We start from the raw sequence: 24,036 nt of genomic DNA, 5'->3' as shown, positions 1-24,036 counted from the left end.
AAAAAAAATATTTTAAATGTAAGTTAAAAACATTTACTTTATACACCACTTGCTATATTTTTTCTTTTCAGAAATACAGTCCTGAGAAAAGTGCCTCATTTTTCAGTAAAGTGACATATTCCTGGTTTAGCAGGTAGGAATTTTACTAATATATTTGTAGCAAAACACACTGAAAAAGATCACAAGGGAAATGACACATCAATGTTATTCCTTTAATCTCAATGTGAATAGTTTGTACAAACTTGTCTCATATTACTTATTACACAAAATCACAGGTAAAAACATACTAAGCAGTTCCACAGATAACAGTACCAATATTCCTCCAATATGTCTGTCTCTTTATAGGGTTTTTATTTCATTAGCATTAGGGAAGAACAAAAAGATGAACTTCTTTTTTATCACCAAGTATATGCTACCCACTTTGTGTTTATTATTTCATTTGATTCTCTTCCAAGTGCTATGAGATAGGCATTTGCATGAGAAAAATTTAGGCTCAGGAAAGGAAAGCACCTGTCCATTGACACCCATGTAGGAGCAAGTATGTGTTTTAAACCAATTTCTGCTGAGTTCATGTTTTTATGCTTTATTTTTGCTATGTCATTCTATTTTTTATCAGGAATGCTCTCATATATACTCATATATGTTACTTTGAAAACACACACACACAGCCCTCATCATTTTGTAAGACATCTATTATGGTTTTTCTCATAGACTAACTCATCTGTAATGTATGATGAGGGCTCAGAATATTCTCAGGACATATCATTGTGAACTCTGATTTTAACACAGAAATTAAATAGTATTGAATGGGAAGAGTTGATGTTTTCTTATTTTATAAATTTAGAGGCTTTCTTTAGAAATGTATTTCTTTTTCCCCCATAACAGAAAGTCCATGATAATATGAAGTTAAATGTGTCTTTCTAGTTTTATGCCCCTTGCTCTATAGTCCATAGAAACAAAATTGCTCAATTTTATCTACAGACATGTTCTCAAGAGTAGATTAATATTTTCAAAGATGATTGGGTACTAGATGCCGCAAATTCTGCTAATCTTTAAAAATGCAGAGATAAATGACTTAATTTCTGTCTTCTGGGAATTCACAGTAGAATTAAAAAGATTAAAAAGTATACCACCATTACGAAAAAATAGGGAAAAAGGCAACATAAGCATAACCAACAAACACAAATTTTTAGTAGAATATTTTGCATCATTAGGGACTGTTTCACATATACCAACACTTTCATTTAACATTTAAAGATGTATAGGAGTGAGTAACATGGTATTCCAAGTCGAGCAAATACTATGTGAAAATCACATAATTAAAGGCAGGAAAGAACTGGCTGTGAGGTTCAGATGTGGGTTCTAATTAGGAAATTTTTAAATTTTGAGATACATTTGAAGCATTACATGAACAGGAGTTTAGATATGTGGCTTCCGGGCTTAGAATAAACCTTTGACCTATAGATACAGATTTGGGAGTCATTGACTAGAGGACAGTAGTTTAAGCCATCAGTATGAATGAGACTGCCCACAAGAAGAACCCGTTGAATAGGTTGAACAAATGGAACACTGGCAATCCTCAGTATTTAAATGGCAAGAGAAGGAGGAGTCTACAAAGGAAGCTAAGTAAAGCTGTTCTGAATGTATTATGAGAGAAGTATCTGATGAAATAGTGTGAGTGAGAGGTAAGAAAAGAGAAACTGTCAAGAAAGGAGAAATATAAAGTGGCCAATAAGGACAAGTACTGAAAAGTGGTAAATCAAAATAATAACTACATATTCTCCATTATATTTGACAACATGAAGATCATTGGGGAATTTTTTAAATCAATTGAAGTATGTGTATACTTGTGAGCAAATACTTGGGCAGAAGGGATTAAATTGTGATAAGATTTCCAAGTTACACACATCTAGGAATCTCTTAAAGAGGATGGCAAAACTATGTAACATTAAGCTGTACACTAGAAAAAAGAAAGATTAGTTAGAAATCTGAATGTGAGCTATTTACATTTAAGAATTTTAATTCTTCAAATTTGTATATGTATAGAAACGTTTTCAATCCTGAATTTTGTTTATGGAGAAGTTGAGAGGAAGAGTAATACCTATCCCAGCTTTAAAAAATTTCAGTCTCATTTTAAATTCATAGGTATCATAGAATTTTAATAATACAAATAAAATGAATTTTAAATACATATAATTTTAAAGTTTGATTATCAAACTATAAAACTATATGCATATATATTAAATATTACAAACATTATTTTAGCATTCCTAAAGTAAGAAGCTGAAACTAAGTTTAATAAGCAAGATTAAATATCGCAAATCTTCAAATATGACAACCTAGTATTTTGAAATCCTTATTTTAAGTCAATCAAACAAACCATCAAGCTCTAACGTGAATATCATATTTATTTTCTGTTTAATTTGAATATCTCACAACTAGATACAAAATATTTTCATAGAGTATTGTTATCCAGAACTGTCATTGGCATGGATCTAATCTGATTTATTATGTGTGATTAAACAATTGTATTTGAAACATAACTATTGTTTAAGAGAATGTCCCTTTGAAGACAAAGATTAATTGTATTTTCACATCTATCTTTGGAGTTAGAGAATAGTGTCAAATTATTTCCTAGAACAAATTCAAGCATCTATAATTATATGAATAACTCAATTAAAAGTGCTCGGATGTCACAATAATTAAAAATTATATACTTATGAGCCTTAATTCCTAAGACAATAACTGTCTAGTTCATTCTGATGATCAAATAATTACCAAGCCTTTATTAGCAAATATAATTTGTCACCAGTGGAAATTATCATGGCTAGAGATACACATGGAAAAATGTAGTAAGAGTTTTCATAGGTCACTATTGTGTCATTATTTTAACCAGATACACTATTCAATATGTTCTTTTTCTCACCTATTAATAAAATTTATACATTAACCAACTTTCTCCCATTCTATTAGTTTTGGCCAGATTAATTTATTTTCTTTTCCCATAACATAATAACCTCTTTCCAGAAATGTTTTAAAAGGTGATTAATGGTAATAAAATCAATAATGCTACTATATATGTATACTTTCTAAGCATTCAAATATTATTCATCTATAAATGTTATATTTCAGCTTATCTTTCTAAGAGCACATCACTGTTTTTCTATTCTCTTCACATGAGTTGGTTGAGATATTTATGCACACATGCTAATTCTAAATATAGTCAAAATTCTCTCTGAGACAATAAAATTCAACAATGGAAGTTGTATCAGTCAGTTCTCATGCTGCTACGAAGAAATACCTGAGATTGGGTAATTTATAAGGGAAAAAGATTGAATTGACTTACAGTTTCACAGATATGAGAAGGCCTCAGGAAACTTAGAATCATGGCAGAAGGGAAAGCAAACATGTCCTTCTCCACATGGTGGCAGGAAGAAGTGCCAAGCAAAGAGAGAAAAGCCCCTTATAAAACTATCAGATCTCAGGTAAACTCACTCACTATCATGAGAATAGCATTATGAGGATAAACACCTCTATGATTCCGTTACCTCCCACCAGGTGGCTCCCATAACATGTGGGGATTACGGGAACTGCAATTCAAAATGAGATTTGGGTGGAACAAAGCCAAACCGTATCAGAAGTAATGCATTTCACTGTCTGTTTTTTGGCTAAGTTAGCCTTGGTTTGTTTTACATATAAAACACTGTGTCCAGTTTCTGAAGTTCTTAATGTTTAACTGCCTGTAAAAATGATAAATTCTTTTCTGTCTGATTTTGGGGAGTTTTGAGAATCAAATTCATTGACGGGACTGTCGTTTGAAAAGAAACTGCAATTCCAGCACTTTAGGAGGCCAAGGCGAGTAGATTACGAGGTCAGGAGTTCAAAACCAGCCTGGCCAAGATGGTGAAACCCCATCTCTACTAAAAATACAAAAATCAGCCAGGCATGGTGGCGCACACCTGTAATCCCAGCTACTCAGGAGGCTGAGGTGGAGAATTGCTTAAGCCCCGTGAGGCAGAGATCGCAGTGAACTCCAGCCCGAGTGACAGACAGAGATTCCATTCTAAAAATATGAGATGCATGCGTAAACTTTATTACTGTTTTAGGAATAAAGCCCACGGGTTGATGGGAACTGGTATGCGTTACACATTTCACTTACTGAGACGGCCAACTCTTGGTCCTGGTTGCTTCCCAGACAGCTGCCAGAACATTTGAGTTCGACAAATACCACTTCCTCAGCACTTCCTTGCTTCCTCTGTTTCCAAACTCTTGTGTGGGGAGGTAAGGCCAGTCATGTGATCAGAGTGTATCAGAAAAGAGCAAAAGACGGTGGCGGTAAGCACGCATCTGGGAAAAAAGTCGAGATAGTTAAACCACCAAGCCATGAGAGTCACAATCAATTCAGCTTAAGTGTCACTTTTAGATGCTGCATTATTTGGAGACTCAGCATGAAAGCCAGAAGTCACTTTTCCCTGAACCAAAACTGCTGAGTTTTGCACACTTCTAACTCAAAATGCTGAGGCAGTAAATGTTATTAAAAATGCTTTTCTAGAAGTCAATGGAGTCTTATTTTGAAAATGAATATTTATTTTATGGAATGAAATAGAACTTAATATGACATGAAAGTAGTTTATTGCTTAATATGTTTTTAAAAGTGCACTGCAGGAAAATGTCCAGCATATTTGAGCCATCAGAAACATAATTACTGAAAATCCTTTCTTATTACATTTAAACCTTTTTGATAAATTTGAATTATGGTAAGGTATTATCAATTATTCTAAAAGTAAAATAAAATATAGTGGAGACTCTTGTTACCACAGGGCTTAAATTTATCCCAGAGTCAATCAATTGAGATTATTTAGTAACAAGGCCAAAGAAAGCAGTCCCAGTTTGGTGTAGTTTAAGCCACTGTTACAGTCGCCTGGGCTAATAATACACTTGATAATGGAGAGAACTCAGGCTATACTATCAGAAGGCCTGGATTTAAATATGACTTTAATTTCTTACTGAACAAGTCACGTTACCAAAGTCACAAACTATATCTGACTTATATCACTTCAGAGTGCACTTGGCTTCAAGTAACAGAATAGCAAAATAATAATTTTAAAAATCAGGTATGTTATCAGGAAGAAGGTGTTACTGAAAATAGGGTGTTGAACTATCTCAGAAATGTTATAAAAGGCCCAGGCTAGGTCTGTCCTGGTGGGTCACACCTGTAATCCCAGCACTTTGAGAGGCAAAGGCAGGTGGATCACTTGAGGCCAGGAGTTGAAGACCGCCTGACTAACATGGCAAAACCCTGTCTCTACCAAAAATACAAAAACTAGCCAGGAGTGGTGGTGTGCGCCAGCAATCCCAGCAACTTGGGAGGCTGAGGCATGAGAATTGCTTGAACCAAGGAGGTAGAGGTTGCAGTGGGCCAGCATTGCTCACTGCACTCCAGCCTGGGTGACAGAAGGAGAGTCTGTGTCAAAAAAAAAAAAAAAAAAAAAAAAAAACTCAGGTTTTTCTGTCTTTCCACTTCCACTTCCCATCCTTATTATTTGGCTTTTCATCCGTGGTGGCAAAAATGGCTTTTTTAATCTCAGAGCATCATGGCTTCAAAGGACAAAGGGAAGTGGAAGGGAGGCAAAATGTTTTCTCCTTTTGAAGTTCTATGCTTTCGTTTGAATAAGAAAGTTCTTCCCAGCAAGTATTTGTTTAGGTATTGTTAGCCGTAACTCAATTATATTATTAATCCCAAGTGGAGGGTAATGAGATTGCCAGGACTGGTTTAGACCAATCATAACTCGTAACTCTGTGGCTAAGATAAGACCTTACCATGAGTTCAAGAGATTTTCAACTGGGTAAATCTAAGAACCCTGTTAGCAGAAACATTGCAGAGCAGAGCTGTAGTTAAGTACAGTTCATTGCCTCCCACAGTAAATTTTGTGGTAAAACTACACCATGCATCTTGTTTGCCTACTAGTTTAGACCCATTGTTCTTGCATAATTATTCACAGTGTCACTTGGGATAAACTCACTGAATGGAGGAGGGTTGATAAATTAAGAGGCTTGTGGAGACTTGTCTTACTTCTTAAGGCGTTAATTCAGAAACTGTACTCAGATTGGCCATATTCTGTTGGTCATAAGGCCAAGGTCAAAGCTTATGGGAAAGGAACAAGTACTACATATCGAGTTGTACAATCTACAAAGTCAAGTGGCAAATTGTGTAGAAAGTCCTAGTGTAACAGAAGAAATTGCAAATGCAGAGGTTGGATCCATTTCCCCTCCAATACAAGCATAAAAGCAAACACAAGCACAGTAGAATATTTCCCCAGCTACCACGTGGGTACCAAGTACCAACCAGGTGGGTACTTGGTAGCTGGGGAAATATTCTACTTTGAAAGTTTGCTATTTAAGTTTCAGCAAGTGAGGTGAAGTAGTGAATGAGGTGAGTGGTACATTTCTCAAATATAAGATGAATAAATGAAGTCAGTGTTTCACTGAATAATTGGATGTCTAAACAGCATTTATAAAAACTACACATGAATACTTCACATTATTGACCTCCAGGATAAAACCATATGATTTTTTAAACTGTAACATAGTCATTGTATTTTGATCAGTAAAATAATTTATAAATCAAGGAATGAAATAAGTGCATAATGACAATTTATTTTTAACTTATTATTTGTTTTGCTATCATGTTTACCTTACTTTTTCATCTTTAGAGTAATTACTTTAGGCTATAAGAGACCTTTGGAAAGAGAAGATCTTTTTGAACTAAATGAAACTGATTCCTCCTACACTGTGTGTCCCATCTTTGAAAAACAATGGAGAAAGGAAGTTTTAAGGACTAAAGAGAGGCAAAAAGCTAAGGTAATTAATTACAAAGTTCTATTAAATTCTGACGTAATTACTACTGAAGAACTAGATAAAGCTTTTTTCAAGTATGAGATGCTATTATTAATATAGAAATTCTTAAAATGTGTGAAATGACAATTTACTTTTACAAGCATAGTTTGTTGCTATTGCAGCCCATTTCTGTCTTCCAACTCCTCAACATTCCTTCTCTTTAATGTTCATTTATAATGTGTTGATATGCATGTATGTATCATTTGGCTTCTTGCCAGTGGTGACAAAGATAGCTTCTGTATCTCAGAGCATCACCTCTATTGTTCAACGCAAATTATATGGTGTTCAGAATTAAAGTTTATGGGAGCAGGAGCAGATACTCCACATCTAGCATCATATATACATATACATATATATTATTTTTAGACTTCTCCAAAGGAAATATGATTTGGAGATAAAAACTGTGTTTATATTAATTAAATAGTTTCAAAACTCGCAAAAATAATAAAATGTAACTATTGCACTTGCCCGTTTATGCTATGTGGTATAAATAATGCCACCCACCCTCCTGATGATATGGGTCATAATTTCAAGTTTACCTGATTTATTCCTTTCTTATTACCTTATTGTCTTTAGAGCACACTGTTTTTTTTTTTATTGCATTTTAGGTTTTGGGGTACATGTGAAGGACATGCAAGATTGTTGCATAGATACACACGTGGCAGTGTGATTTGCTGCCTTCCTCCCCATCACCTATATCTGGCATTTCTTCCCATGCTATCTCTCCCCAACTCCCCGCCCCTCGCTGTCCCTCCCCTATTTCCCCCCGACAGACCCCAGTGTGTAGTGCTCCCCTCCCTGTGTCCATGTGTTCTCATTGTTCAACACCCACCTATGAGTGAGAACATGTGGTATTTGATTTTCTGCTCTTGCGTCAGTTTGCTGAGAATGATGATTTCCGGGTTCATCCATGTCCCTACAAAGGACACAAACTCATCTTTTTTTATGGCTGCATAATATTCCGTGGTGTATATGTAGAGCACACTGTTAATTGTATGATTAGTTTATATATATTTTATTTTATAAATATTAGTTGTGTCCAATTTTCTCATTGTTTCTATTTTCTTTAATTATGTAGGCATCTTTTCATAAAGAGGCAGATGACACGAAACCATCCCTACTCTATGCCTTGTGGAACACCTTTAAGTCTGTCCTGATTCAAGTTGCCTTATTTAAAGTGTTTGCTGATATTTTATCCTTCACTAGCCCACTTATAATGAAGTAAGTTAAATTCTGGTGGGTTTTTTTTCCTCCCCACAGGTAAATGATGAGTAAGTATTTTAATATAAAAATTCTAAAACGAAAGAGTAGAGAAGGTCCTTATTGCTAATATTATTAGGAGGTGGACATGACATTATGGTTATCTGCAATATAAATGGTAATTAGGGTGATATAGTCAATATTTAATAAATCCAACCATATAATAAACACTGTTTTAAAATCTTATATTAATTTTATTAAGCAAGGGTTCTCCAGAGAAACAACCAATAGGAGATATATATATATATATATATATATATATATACATATATATACATACATACATATATGTATATACACACATACATATATGTACACACACACACACATAGAAAGAGAGCCAAGTAAAAAGAAATTTATCCTGAAAATTTATTTTATATATATGTGTATATATAATAAATTATATATTATAAATGTATATAATAAATTATGCATATATATAGCCAAATAAGAGCATATTTATTATGGGAATTTATTATATATATATATGTGTATCTGAGAAATCAGAAGTTCCTGTATTATGTAAGGTAATTATGAAAGACATTGGTGATAAGGTGACATTTGGTCAAAGTCCTGAAGAAAGTTAGGAAGGAAGCTAAATAAAATATTATTGCAATTAAACATAGCAGGAAGGGCAAAAGCCATGAAGACGCTCATGCTTGGTATCTCTGAGGGCATGCAAAGTGGCACAATGAGGTTGGAGCAGAGAGGTGAAAAGATAAGACTGAGGTCAGAAAGGTGCCGAGATGACAAGATTTTGTAAGACCTTACGGAATATGATGGGAATATTGGCTTTTATTCCAAATTAGCAAAGAAGCATTTGGAAAATTTTGAGCACAAAAAAAAAATCATCTGATTAGTCTTAAATTTTATAGGAATGACTCTGGCTGCTATGTGGAAAATAAAATCAAGAAGTGCAAGAGTGGAAGAAGAAACACCAGTTAGAAGTTTGCTTGTAATAATCCAAGCAAAAGTCAACATGGCTTCAACTAGGTAGTAGCAGTAAAGGTGATAAGAAGTGGTCAGATTCTGGCTGTGTTTTAAAGGTAGAGTTAACAGAATATACTGCTGGACTGAATGTAGGTTGAGACAGGAAGGGAGAAGTTAAGGATGCCCTAAAGATTTTTGTTTAAATCGTAAGATAAATGAGTCATTACATCCTGAGATACAGAAAATGTGAGAAAGACTAGAGAAGGGAATGAGATTTGCTTCTGGACTTGTTAACCTTGAAAGATCTGTTAGCTGTTGTAAAAGAAAGAAACAATTCACATAGCAGACCTGCCTATGGACTTTGGAAAGCCTACTTACAGGATTGGTCTTTGGCTGGCAACTGGAACTTACATTTCAGGAGAGTACCCACTGCCCTAACTGATAAGAATGACTCCATATGTCCAAGCTGTTTATTCAACCGATATGGTTCATGGTGAATATCTGTTTTCCTTCTGGGAGTCTGGAATTTTGGTGTGTGTTAAGAAAAGGGTGTCCACTTGACCAGCCTCCAGTAAAAACTCTGGATGCTGAATTTCTAGCAAGCTTGCCTTGTAGACATTTCACATGTTCTGCCACAACTAGTTGCTGAGAGAATCACGCATGCTCTGTGTGACTCTATAGGGAAAAAACTTTTCTGTTTTTTCCCAGACTTCACTCCATGTATCTTTTCTTTTTTGCTGATTTTGTTTTGTATTCTTTCACCGTAATAAATACGCCCATGAGGATGATTATGCTGAGTCCTGTGAGTTATTAAAGTAAATAATTGAGCTGAGGTGTCCTTGTGGGAATCCCTGACATGGAACCATCTAGATTAAAAGGTTGAGTAAGCAATTGTCTATATACACTTGGTGTTAGAAAAGATATAGGCTGGAGTGACAAACTGGAATTTTTCTCAAGCCATTGTTCTGGATGAAATCACGTTAACATATGTGAAGAAAAGCAAAGGTGTCTGAAAAAAAAAATGACCTATCAGCTATTCTAATGTGTAGAATTAGTGAAGATGAAGAAATTTATCAAAGAATATTGAGGAGCAGTGGCTAGGGCAAACACATACATATTAAAACAAGAGAGAATGGTACCAGCTAACCAAGGCAAGATGCATATTGCTGTCAGAAAACTGTCCCTGACAGTCTGCACCCCCAAATTCTTTGTTGGCTCCCTTGTCTGTAGAAGCATAAGTCAAGTGTTTCCTGGATTAGCGGCTCCCTCCCCACTAGATAACAGATTTCTTCCTCTCCTTGCCTCTGCCCCTCACCTCAGCATATTCCAGGAGTCACCATATCACTATCTTATGTGTGACCAGAGAAATCTATCAGAAGCATTGACCAGGATCTTCCTCTTCTGCCCTATTCTGGTTATTCAAGGCTGCAAAATAATCACATCACAATTTGGTGGTGTTAATCAACAATTTTATTATGTTCATGAATTTGGTGTCAAACCTTTAGCAGTGATTGCTTTCCTGTGCTCCACCATGATTGCGACCCTGGCTGAGTGCCTAGAACATCTGGAGAGAGCTGCCGCAGCCCAGATGGAGACATATGGCTGGTGCTGTGGTTCTAACTGTAGGCTGAGTTATCCTGGATCGTCTCCCTGTGTGCTGGTGCTGGGATGCTCAAAAGGGCTCCTTGCCTGTCACTTCTGAGGCCTGGGCTACGATGGCTGGAAACAATCACATCTCTCTCTCTCCTGTCCTCTCTTCTGCTTCTCGCTGTCTCTGTGTCTCTATCTCTGTCTGTCTCTCCCTCTTCCCTCCCATCTCTCTCCTTCTATTTCTACAGTCTCTCTGAATGGTTAGCCTGAGAACAGAGGTCTTAGAGTAGCTAAATTTCTTACATGGCAGCTGGGTTTCCTCAGAATGAGTATTACAAGAGGCCCAGACAAGTCTTTCTATGATGTAGGCTGGGAAATCTCAGAAGTTTTGCCACATTGTTTTGGCCAAAAGATCCCCCAAGTCAGCCCAAATTTAAAAGGAAGGGAATTAAAGAAAAAAAATTTCAATTTCCCAATGAGAGGAGTAGCAAGGGATTTTCAGGATATTCTGACTCCCCTTTGCCAATGACTACTGCTCAAGAAACTTGTGAGAGAATCTCACCATGGCTCTGGTCTTTCCTAAAACAGCAATACGTCACAGTTCAGTGTGTGTATGTTTCCTAAAAGGTTTTATCTGAATTACCAAAGAATGTCTGTGGTATAGAGAACAGTCTCCTTTATTTTGTGAGACACTTTTGCATCATACTGGTTTGACCAGACCTGCAAAACAAGAATTTTAATATTGCATTGCAGTGAGTCAGGTGACACACCCTTCTCCCTGCCTAGGTGATGAAAGACGCAAAGGATCCTGTATTATTCAGTCATTGTGTCCTTAGCTCTTAGCACAAAGTCTGGCACATAGAACTCAAATAAATTCCCTGAAAAAAAATTTGAATAAACGGGACTTACCCAAAGTTACAATTTTCCAGGATCTTCCAAGACATTTATTCTGCAGTAGATGAAAAACCTTAACATTTTCACAATGAATAACAACTGAGTGATCAGAAAGAATTGCAAAGCTTGGGTGATCATAATTTGGCCATGGAAGAACTAATGTTATGAGCTATTTTTGAGACTACATATATACATACATACATGTGTAGTCTCAAAATATGTTTATTCTTTTTATGTGGAAAAGTTGCTGGAAAGGACTGTCTAAGGATGAGAGCACATTGTCATTTTTTTTAATACTTGTATTTGTAAAATAAAGCATATAAAGGGAATATTTTCATTAATTTACTAGTAAAATTACACTTTTATTGTTTGCTAGATACATTTCTTGTTGATTGTTGTGTTGGCTCTCTTCCTCCCTTTATGGATTTTATTTTAATATCAAACGAAAAACATGTATTCATATCTAATATCATAATTATTGTTTTATGGTCTTTATCTTGCCTTGAGCATAGGTTATTTTTAATATTTCTCAATTATTTTGAGCCTCTGAAGTGCCTGATGTTAGTCATTTAGTTATTTTGTTTTTATGAAAAAGGAAAAAGTAGAATTGGTAGATACATGCCCAGTAAGAATAGTGCTACTCTTTCAGGAAATGTAATTCATAGAACAAGAAGGCATTTATCAAGTTGCTTTCATAAAAAGCAGGTGTCCCAATGAGTGACATCAATTAAGAAATACAGAACTTTCTGCTGTTATTATGTATATGTGGGGTGTGGGATTTAATAGTATTGTTGAGAATATACAATGCTCCAAATAATTTTCGATATCTAGAGGTTTTACTATTAGAGACACATATATTTTTATTCTAAACTCTAATTTTGATAAAGTTAATATTTTTAAGTACTTCATTGATAAAGCAATTTGGACAAGTTACTACAAAGTTTTCACACAGTAGCTGTCCAAATTGATAGATAAATAGATCAATAAATAGATCAAAGCCTAGAAATCTATGCTTTATTTATCACTTAAAAATTTAAACTTTTGGCTGGGTGTGGTGGCTCACGCCTGTAATCTCAACACTTTGTGAGGCCAAGATGGGCGGATCACTTGAAGTCAGGAGTTCGAGACCAGCCTAGGCAACATGACAAAACCTCGTCTCTACTAAAAATACAAAAATTAGCTGGGTGTGGTGGTGTATATCCATAGTCCCAGTTACTCGGGAGGCTGACACAGGAAGATTTCTTGAGCCTGGGAGACAGAGGTTGTAGTGAGCTGAGAGCCTGCCACCACACTTCAGCCTGGGCAACAGGAGTAAAACCCTGTCTCAAGAAAAAAAAAATAAACTTTATAAAGAATTAGTTTATAAATATAATTTTTTAAGGAAAGTGTAGATATAGTCAAACCTAATTGTGTATGGTTTCATTCTAGTTCTACTAACCTATGGATTCACTCAAAATATCTCTTTACAATGATATAGAACATTTTTGCATCTCCAGAGTTTACAGTGAAAAAGGTCCATTTATCAAACGTCTAATACTATACCGTCTACATATGAAATAGAAGGGACTACTAAATAAAACCCAAACTGTAGGCCTGCAAAATAAATGACATGTTAACTTGTAGTATGTCAGAGTATATGTCCAAATTGTTTTCACCATATTGCATGGCTTATGTAATCTTTTAAATTTAATATTATTTTCAATACACTGAAGCAGTTTAAAAAGGGTGAAATCATGTTTACAATATTATTACCAATGAACATCAGGCACTCAAAGTTTTAGTCACTGTTTATAGTTGAGGGACTACCAAGATATTATAACTAAAACCATCCCCACTGTTTTTCTGCACCCCAGCATTAACCCTAATCATCATGATCGTGCTGTCACAAACTTAGGAGGAAATAAGGAAAAGTAAAGAAAAAATAAATTGGTTATAGATAAAAGTGACAAAAAACGTGAGATATAAACCAAGCCTTTCAAGAAAACACCTGTGTGTCATCCTAAAAGATCCTGGTTGCTATGTTTCTCTATATTCGATAAAACATATAATTTTGAGGAAAACATGAAGTTTTAAATGTATCTACGTCTCAACCTTTCTGATGAAGTTAGACCAGAAAAGTTAATTATTTGATGAGCTTGCTGTGTGAAACCAGAAAATAACCTCTTACTCACAAGCCAGTGGAAGGGGTTGTTGATTTTACTTTTTTTAAAAAAAGGGACAAATAGCAAATTAACCCAGTAGAGTAAAAGAACATGTAGGAGTGTGTTTGTGTGTGTGTGTGTGCGTGTGTGTGTGTATGTCTAACATTTTGACAATACTAAACTCTCATAAGCATTTAACTACTTCAGATGTTTAATATTTCTACCCCTTTCTCAATTTTTACGACATTCAGGCAAATGATCATTTTCTGTGAACAAAGCTCAGATTTTGGCTGGAATGGCTATGGTTATGCAATGGCACTTTTTGTTGTAGTCTTTTCGCAAACTCTGATTCTTCAGCAGTATCAACGTTTTAACATGCTCACCTCAGCAAAAGTTAAAACAGCTGTAAATGGACTGATCTACAAAAAGGTAAAAATTCCAAGGAATCCCTATTTGTAGGTGGACTACTCCCTATGTGCTTTAAAATAAGGGAACCAGAAAAGTAGGCGAACGTACCAAAACATCCTTAGGAAATCCTTTGCATATACATTTGTTTTGCTTTAAAAGAACTTTGACTCATTAATATTGGTTGCATTAATTTCTCTTTAGTGTACACTCTCTCTACATAGATAAGGTCTTTACAACTCCCAGTCAGCCCTAATCCATGAAATTAACTGATCATCATTGTTTAATCTTACGTCACCTAACTGCTCCTCAGAAAGTGAGTGGAATTGAACATTTTCATGATAAAAAGTTCTCCTTTTCGCAGAATTATTCAATAGTCATATTATCTTTTCCTTCTCCTCTGTGAACTTCATTTTTATGCAACAAAGTCATTCTTTTTTATGGAGTCATTCTCTGCTTCTCTCTCACTCTAAGTCTTGCCTCTCAAACTTGGCTGATCTTTATTTCGGGCAGGTTTAATTAGTCCATTTTTGAAAATATCATTTTAAGCACTATCTCTTTACCGTCCAGGGTCTTTTATTTATAACATAATTATAAACAGTTAAAGAGCTTTCTGCTTCCCCTAGTTATCAACTAGTTATCCAACCAACAGGTGTACTTCGTTCCTACTTTGCACTCTGATATAAATTGTGGGCTTTTCAGGATTTGGAATTGAAATTTATTTACCTGGTATATCCTTATCATGTAAGACAATTACTTTTATACTTTATTAAATTTGAATGACTGAATAAATGAATGAATTAATGAAAATAAGCCCCTGCTTTCCAAATAAATTGAGGGAAGTGTTAGCATAAATAACAAACGTGTAGAAGTAAATGCAGATTTTATAAGAGACCAGATGAACAGGAAAACTACAGGGGTTGTATATAGCCAAGGAAGTTTCCATACAGTCCAGAAAAGATCTTTGAGAGAGCTACTGACTTTGCATAAGGGGAAGGCAATATTCTAATTTGGGCTGAGCTGGACATGAAGCATTACAGACCATTTTGCTCTATCGGGCCACAATGGGGCATGAAGTGATTTTATGGATCTCAGAAAACCAAGGACAAATTGAGCAGTAAATGGTAACTGAACTTGCAGCAGAGTTCAGCTCTGTAGAACTCAGTCCGCATACAGGATTAGAGGGGCTGTTCCAGTCGTAATTCCAGAGGCAGTATGTGCTGCCTCCAATATGGCAAAAAGATATAGCAGAATCTAGGAACTGGATTGAATGCTTACACTTGTTTTGATATATGGTCCATATGGAACAGGATTTTATTCCATGATTAGAGCATTGGAGTTTAAACATGAGACGTAAGTGGATTTACAAGTATAAAAGACTAAACTGCCATGAAAGAGTGAATTTAGAAGCATAAAAGGTGGAGCACAGATAACTTCTAGAGCAATAAACCACTCTGTATGATACTATAATGGTGTATATATGTCATTATACATTTGTCCAAACCCATAGAATGTACAACACTGACTGAATCCTAATGCAAACTACAGACTTCAGATGATAATGACGTGTCAATGTAGGTTCATCAGCTGTAACAAATGTGCTATTCTGTTGATGATGTTGATAATGGGGGCAGCTATGCACATGGAGGGTAGGAGTATATGGGATTTCTCTGTACCTTTCTGTCAGTTTTGCTGTGAACCTAAAACTGCTGTAAATAAAAGCAGTCTTTGTAGGGACAGATAGGTGTAATACCTCTTTTCACCATTTGTAAGAGTTGCAGTGGACACTCCTATAGCATGAGGCAGGTTAAAAAGAGAAAAATAAAACAAGTTAATTTAATTAAATTTTACATCTTCAGAAGTAAAAACCCAACAATCAAGGACAAACTGTCTATTTTTATGCTTAGGTTCTATAAAAAATATACAGGAGTATAGAAATGTGACCAGACAAGGGTATGATCTAATAGTAATGGACTGAGAGGGAAAAGCATGGCCTTTCAGATTCTTCCTGGCCTCTCTGTATAGTATTCCTTTGATATTGTACAGGATCCTTTTGGAATGATGGTCTTCAAGAGAGAGTATTTCTAAGTTAAATGTCTTGTTGTGGGGAGAGGGGTTCCAGTTCCTGTGACTCACTTTTGGAGAAAGGAAAGAAAGAGGAGTGGGACACAAAAGGGCTGGAGAGGGTCAGAGAGACTTTGCTTCTGAGACTCTCCCAATGTTCTTCAGTTCCAAGCACTCAGCATGCCTAAGTGCTGTATTTTGGAGTATCGTGTTCTGAGTCCCAACACCTTAAATGTAAAAGCAGAATGGACTGAAGTAGGAATTAGAGCAAGCTATTAGAAACAAAAAGGGAAACAAATGTCATTGTTGAGTTTGTTGCAAAGTAGGAATGGTGACTACAGGGGACAGACCTTGTATAGTTCCTTAGAGATTGCTTAAGATCAAGGGACACTGGAAGATCAAAGGAGTATTGCTATCAAGCCTACTCTGTGGACCCTGCAGTGAATATTACAATGTAACAGGAGACACAATCTTTCTCCATGAAGTGAACAAGGGTGGTTAAATTTTCCTTCTTCTTTACAAGTTTTAGAATTCCAGATGGCTTATATTTGTCTGAAATTGGCCATACTTCATCAGGGACTTGTGACTAGAATAGGGTAAAGCTGGTCTCAGGTCCTTTTCTTGATGAGGGGTTGTATTAGTCTATTTTCACACTGCTATATAGATACTACTTGATACCGGGTAATTTATAAAGAAAAGAGGTTGAATAGACTCACAGTTTTGCATGGCTGGGGAGGCCTCAGGAGACTTAGAATCATGGCAGAAGGTGAAGGAAGTAAGGCAGATCTTACATGGCAGCAAGAGAAAGAGGGAGAGCAAAGGGGAAAGTGCCACTTTTAAACCATCATATCTTATGAGAACTCACTCACTACCATGAGAACAGCATGGGGGAAACTGCCCCCATGATCCAGTCACCTCCCACCAGTTCCTTCCCTTGCCACATAGGGATTACAATTCAAGATGAGATTTGGGTGGGGACACAGATCCAAACTATATCAGGAGTGAAGGTGTCAGGATTTGCTTTGTACCTTATCCATACACAATTACTAGTGTAAATTTGGTATTAAGTTCAGGAAATATCATTTTTAGGTTTTCAATAAAGAACATGGGCTTCCTTCCACTTGATGACTTTAAGATTCTGTGGATCTCTAAACTCAGATTCTGTAACTGCTTAGTTCACAGGTGCAAACTCTATAAAAATTATTGGAGACTAAAAAACAAAACATGACTCCAAAGAAATCATTATATCAAAAAAAAATATGTTCACTTGTATGTTGATCACAGCACTATTCACAACAGCCAGCGAGGCTATGAAATCAACTTAAGTGTCCACCAACAGATGATCAGATAAAGAAAGTGTTCATATCACATACACACACACACATGCATACACACACACACACACACACACACACACACACACACACACACACATATATGATGGAATACTACTCAGTCATAAAAAAGGAATGAAATCATATCACATTTGTTGGAGCATGGATAGAACTAGAGGCTATTTTCTTAAGTGAAATAACTCAGAAAAAAAAGTCAAATACCAAATAGGTGGACACTAAATAATGTGTACACATGGATATACAGAGTGAAATGATAGATATTGGAGACTTGGATGGCTGGGAGGGTAGGTGGGGGTAGGGGAAGAGAAATTACTTAATTGGGACAATGTGCACTATTTGAGTGATGGCTACATTGAAAGCCCAGATGTCACCATGACCCAATATAGCCATGTAACAAAACTGCAGTTGTACCCTCGAAATCTATGAAATTAAAAACTAAGAGCTTTTTAAAGAAAGAACCGTCAATTAGACCTGGGTTTACTGTGGGCAGTCTGGGGACATTCCTCCATTAAGTGATGTCCAATAGAGTTTTGTGACTTTTAAAAAATGTTCTATATTTGCACTGTGCAGTATGGTAGGCACTAATCACATATGGTTGCTGAGCCCTTGAAATGTAAACTAGTAAAACTAAGGAAGTTAATTTTTAATTTTAATTAGTTTAAATTTAAATTTAATGACTACATCTGGCTAGTGGCTACCATATTGGCCAGTATGGTGTCTACACTGTCTCCATTTGTAGTTTAAAGATGTTATCTTACTTTAATTATGGAAATTACAAAATGCCAACAAAACCTGGTAACAATTTAGTTACATTCTTAAAGTAGAGATACTTAAATATAGTCAGGAGAAGGAGAGACAGAATTCAAATCCTACCCTGAGAGTCAGAAAGAGAATCCTGGCATATTTTTTTGGCACACAAGGAATTAAAGAATGCATTCTTAACAATGTTATGTGATACCACCTTCAACTTTACCGTTTTTCATACTTCTGGTTGAAGATCATTAAGATGGGAATTTTTGGAGCCCTTGCAGTTCTATGTTAAATGATATGTATAACTCGCAGCTGGGATGGTCAGGAAAAGTTTCATGATTAATATTGCATGATGTGGGTCATGGAATAATGGAAGAATGCATTTAACGGGGTAAAGGCTCTGGTGCTGGAATAACATGGGAAAAAAAAATACAGAAATGCATACAAGGCCTGCTCAGAAAATGTTGAGCAGATTAATTTGGCTCAAGACAATATTTCATGTCCAGAATTGTGTGGAGAGATAGTAAAGGCAAAGGGATTGCTTAAAAACAACTTGAAAGCTACATTTTAAAAATGTACCTTGATTCTATAGGAAATTGGGGCCCAGTTGAACCTTAAAATGGATGATCAGGACAAAATGATTGAAAACAGATGAGACTGAAAAGAAGAAGACCCTTAAAGCTAGTCAATAATTCAGGAAATAAAGAAATAAACGAGCAGCATGGCATTGAGTCTGGAAAGTAACAAATACATAAGAAGGAGAATATGAAATTGCAAAACAAATTTTATCATCAGCTCATAAAATGAAATATTGAGGACTGAACTAGTGATCATCAAGATTGTGGGCCTTGGAATTATATCCGGTTCATGCAGATTTTCTTAGAGCATAATTCAATTAGTGAAATGAATGAAGTTTAGAAAAGAAATGAGTCACACAGCTGTATGTGTCTGTGTGAGAGTGTGTGTATTAAAATTTACACAATATGAAAATACTGTCAAAAACAAATCTAAAATTTGGATAGAATTTTAAAATAACAGTTTCTTAGAAAAAGTGATTAGATAACAAAGGACCTGGCTAATTTTCGTTTTGATTAAAGAGTACTTAGAAGCTTCCAAACTTTTAACATTGTTTTATGTTTTAAAGATAAGGTCTTTTCTTTTCATCTGAGTCACGTATTTCCTCTTGTAACAGACTGAAATATTTCCTACCAGGTAATTCTAGAAATGTTACACCATCCACTTTAATTTGTATATGTTACAGTATTCTTTCAAGTTGTTTCATATAACAAAAAAGTAGCTTAGATTGTATAATTTAGCAATAAATGGTAACTAAATTGCTCATCCTGGCTTGTAAATGTAGTTCCTTTAAGAAATGTAAAAGTTTATTTGGCAGAAAAAATATTGAAAAAAAAAGTTCTCCCTGTGTTAGAAATGCCATACAAACAATGTTATATAATATTTTTTAATATTTTCTCTAATAACCTAAAAGCAATTAATTTTTTCTTTTATTATTGTAAAAAACCATGAAATCTATCATCTTAGCACATTTTAAGCTTAAAATGCATTTATTGCTAACTGTAGGTGCAATGTATTACAGCAGATCTCTATAGAGTTTATTCATCTTGGTTAACTGAAACTTTGTACCTGTTGAGTACTAACTTCCCAGTTTCCCCTTCTGGCCCACCCTTGGAACCACCATTTCAGTCTTTGGTTTTATGAAATTGACCATTTTAGATACCTCATACAAGTGAACACATGCAGTATTTATTTTTCTGTGTCTAGCTTATTTCACTTAGCATAACATCTTAAGGTCCATCCATGTTGTCTTATATTGTAGCATTGTCTTCTTAATAGTCATTTCTCCAAAGAAAACATATAAATGGCTAATGACAGATACCTGGTTATCTGTTCCACTGTGGGCCCATCTATTATATTCCAGATGGTCTTTTCTACTGTTTTTTTTTTTTTTTTTTTTTTTTTTACTTATTTATTGAATAGATAGTGACTCCTGTATCTCATTTTCTCTTGCTGTCTCCAACTCTCAGTCCTGTCTCTCTTTAAATCAATGCAGTGAAGATTCCATAAAATTTTTTTATATAAATGAACCTTTGTCCAGTTTCCAGTACAAATACAAATCTCCCACTACTTTTACAGTTGTTTATGTATTTCACTGGAAATTTTAAATGGAAGGATAATTACATAAATCAATTTCTATCTACATCTTTTATAAGAAGTGACTAATAATTATGCTTGGGAATATTGGATTCAGAATACACATATTAAATAGCATGCACTTGGGGAAAGTAAGAATTGAGACTTGGAAGAAAAGGTCTATTTGTATCTGTTCCATGACACCTTTTCAATACTTTTGTCTCTAAGTTCCCACAGCCTTTATTAACTGTTTTTACACTTACACCAAAACAATGTGTGTGTATGTGTTTGTGTGTAGCTTTACAGACAGACTATAATTACCTTGAGAATTAAAACTGTGTCCTTTTTTAATTTTCCATAATTTCAATCATAAAACTATTCATTAGTGATCATTAGATATTCATTGATTCATTTGTGTACTTTGTATTGATAACATTTAGGTGGTTTACATTTTGGGGACACCACTAAATGAAGGAGAGCCTTACTATATCTAGAACAGAGTTTTTTTGTTTTTGTTTTTAGTTTTTTGTTTTGGTAATTAACAAGTTATTGGGGATTCTTGTTTGTTTGTTTTTTTCCTTTAGCTTTTATTTTAAGTTCTAGAGTGCATGTGCAGGATGTGCAGGTTTGTTACATAGGTAAATATATGCCATCGTGGTTTGCTGCACAGATCAACCCATCACCTAGGTATTAAGCCTAGTATTCATTAGCTTTTTTTCCTGATGCTCTCCTTCCCTCCACCTCCACCCATCTGACAGGTCTCAGTGTGTGTTATTCACCACATGTGTCCATGTATTCTCATCGTTCAGTTCCCACTTATAAGTGAAAACGTGGTGTTTGGTTTTCTGTTCCTGCATTTGTTTGCTAAGGACAATGGTTTCCAGCACCTTCCATGTCCCTGCCAAGAACATGACCTTATTCCTTTTTATGGCTGCATAGTATTCCATAAATTCTTATAGTTTAAAAACCCAAATGTAACTCTCTACCAATAAACAGGTTATTCTAAAACTATATACTTTAATCAGTAATGATATTTCCTCACCTAAAAATCACATCTCTTGGTTTTATAATACCCCAACATATAAATAACCTTGTACATTTTTCTAATTATATTAAAATTGATATTAAAAGTTACCACTGTTTGACTATAAACATGCCCCATAATCACATAACTCTAAAATATTTTGCTTCTCTTTTTTATAGGCCCTACTTTTATCAAATGTTTCTCGACAAAAGTTTTCCACTGGAGAAATTATTAACTTGATGTCGGCAGATGCTCAGCAACTCATGGACATGACATCAAACCTCAATCTCCTCTGGTCTGTTCCTTTTCAAATTCTGATGGCCATTTCTCTCCTTTGGCAAGAGCTGGGTCCAGCAGTGTTAGCAGTGGTGGCAGTCCTTGTATTTGTTATACCAATAAATGTTTTAGCTACAACTAAAATAAAAAAGTTAAAGGTAAGAAAATGACGGCCTCGTGTTACATGTGTCAAACAGGAGCTGAGTTTTCTGACTGCAGTTAACAATCACCATCTAGCTAGTCATATAGAGTGAGTTATAAATGGAAGTCATCCAAATTTATTATTGACTTATTCATTCAACCAGTATTGACTAAGCATGTATCCTAAGTCAGCCAGTGTTCCAGGCACAGGAAGCATAGCGGTGAGGAGAATGGACAAATTCCAGCCCTCATGAGGGTAGTGGTGGAGACAGGCATTATACAAATAAACAAATAGAAAACATTTGCATATGAAGAAGATTTAGCAAAGATAAGGTGATGAAGAGACCAAGGATGCCATATTACATTTAGAACCAGGAAACTCATCAGGAAGGAAATGGTATATCAACAGGGTGAAGGACTAAATCATGTGGACGTCTGAGAAAAAGACATACCAAGCAAAGGGAACAGGGTGCGTGCAGCCTGGAGGTAGGGGTATGCTGCTGCAGTGAGCAGACAGGAAATGCTTCACTAAATTATTGCTGATATTCTTCCTTTATATTCAGTCATTCATCTTACCATCAATATATGTTTTCACATTTTGCCATGAGTTAGACTGTACAGTATGCTGTCCTGTAAGAAAATTGAGAAATCATGGAGTCCACGGCACTGAAGGAAATCACACTGCAATGAGATAGATGCTTTCACATGTCAAATTAACAGAGGCGGATGTATTGCTTATGAAAACATTATTTTAAATGGATCAAAGATTAACAATATATATTGACATGGGAATATGTCAGTCATATTTTAGAGCAAAAAGTAGATTAAATATATGCATGTATATCAAGCATATATGTATCTATATCATAGATCCATTATTAACATGTGAATTTATAAACATGTGTACAACGGAGAGATAAATAAATGAAGATGCATAGCTATAAATATATTTGCATAAGCATAGAAGTGATCTAAAGATAAAGCAGCAGTCTTTTAAGAATAGTTACCTGTAAAGTAGAATTAGACAGGAGGATAGATTTTTATTTATTACTTTAATACCCTTAAGGGACTAAAAATTGTATAGTATTTTATATTTTTCTTATTTTTTCAAATAAAAGATGACTGCTCTTTAAACATAAAAACTAGAAAATAGCATATAATTTTGAAGTAAAGGTACTTAGCATGCTAGTGTTTAGAATAACAGGTTTGTTTATAGTTATAATAAATACTTTTAACTAGTTTTAAAATATATATATTCTGGATTTTTAAAACTGCTATTTAAAAGCACATTATTAGGAATGGAAATATATTTTTTGAACCTTAATCTAGATTCCTAGAGCCTTCAAAGAGATTTCAATATCATGTCCAAATATGCTAAACAGAAAATATGCCTTTAAGTCACACACATAATATTATTGTATTAAAACACGCACAGAATATGACGGATATTAGCTTGTAAATTGATTTTTTATAAGATATACAAATACCTGTGCATATAACATAAAGTGCCAATGGCAATGGAGAAAACGGTTAAGAAATGATACCCAAACAAGTATAAAATATGACAATTATTAAATATTTGAATAAAATACAATTGCATAACATTGATTTAAAAAAGGAAGAGTATTTAAAAATATAAATTTTAATTATTCTAATTCTTAAAGAAAAAATAAAATTTATAGAGAGCCTTATTTTTATTCCTGTGGCACTTCTGTTGTAAGTATGTATATAAATAGTTAATGGAGCTTTTAGAAATGTGTTCTGTTTTAGTAGGACTTGAGCATTATTTTATTATTCAATTTTAAACAAATTATGTTTAAATAAATGTTATATTTTCTACTATTCTATACTGGTTTTATTCTCCTGTTGGCTATGTTTGTTACCTGTTTATAATTATCTTCCACCATTGTCAATAGAATAATGTATAAATATTGTTAGATGCTTTTATCCACTAAATCTTAAATAACATAGAGAAAATAGACCATATTTTTAAAATAGCTATGGCCATATCAGTGAAAGTATTATCAACTTTGTGATATATTTAAAATTTTTTTTCCATTAAATAGAAAAGCCAAAGAAAGATCAAAGATAAACAGATAAAGCTGCTGAAAGAAATCCTGCATGGAATTAAGGTAATATAAAAGGGTTATGCCTTTGA

At 34.7% G+C, this 24,036-nt stretch overlaps 1 protein-coding gene across 4 annotated transcripts in view; it reads left to right on the top strand.

Moving 5' to 3' along the window:
- The window catches only part of LOC101048024 (ATP-binding cassette sub-family C member 2-like), a 91,484-nt gene that overhangs the window by 6,207 nt on the left and 61,241 nt on the right, over positions 1 to 24,036 (top strand). For 3 of the 4 annotated variants that reach the window (XM_074389484.1, XM_003934319.3, XM_074389485.1), the window contains exons 2-7: positions 72 to 133; positions 6,714 to 6,861; positions 7,976 to 8,118; positions 13,964 to 14,141; positions 21,641 to 21,895; positions 23,945 to 24,010. In XM_074389484.1, the coding sequence (XP_074245585.1) occupies positions 72 to 133; positions 6,714 to 6,861; positions 7,976 to 8,118; positions 13,964 to 14,141; positions 21,641 to 21,895; positions 23,945 to 24,010 (852 nt within the window). Of the gene's footprint in view, positions 1 to 71; positions 134 to 6,713; positions 6,862 to 7,975; positions 8,119 to 13,963; positions 14,142 to 21,640; positions 21,896 to 23,944; positions 24,011 to 24,036 lie in introns of those variants that run through there. The other variant, XM_074389486.1, reaches the window with a different exon arrangement.

This window comes from Saimiri boliviensis, chromosome 18, assembly GCF_048565385.1.
Source record: "Saimiri boliviensis isolate mSaiBol1 chromosome 18, mSaiBol1.pri, whole genome shotgun sequence".
Lineage (NCBI taxonomy): Eukaryota > Metazoa > Chordata > Mammalia > Primates > Cebidae > Saimiri > Saimiri boliviensis.
This window is presented reverse-complemented; position numbering and strand designations above follow the sequence as displayed.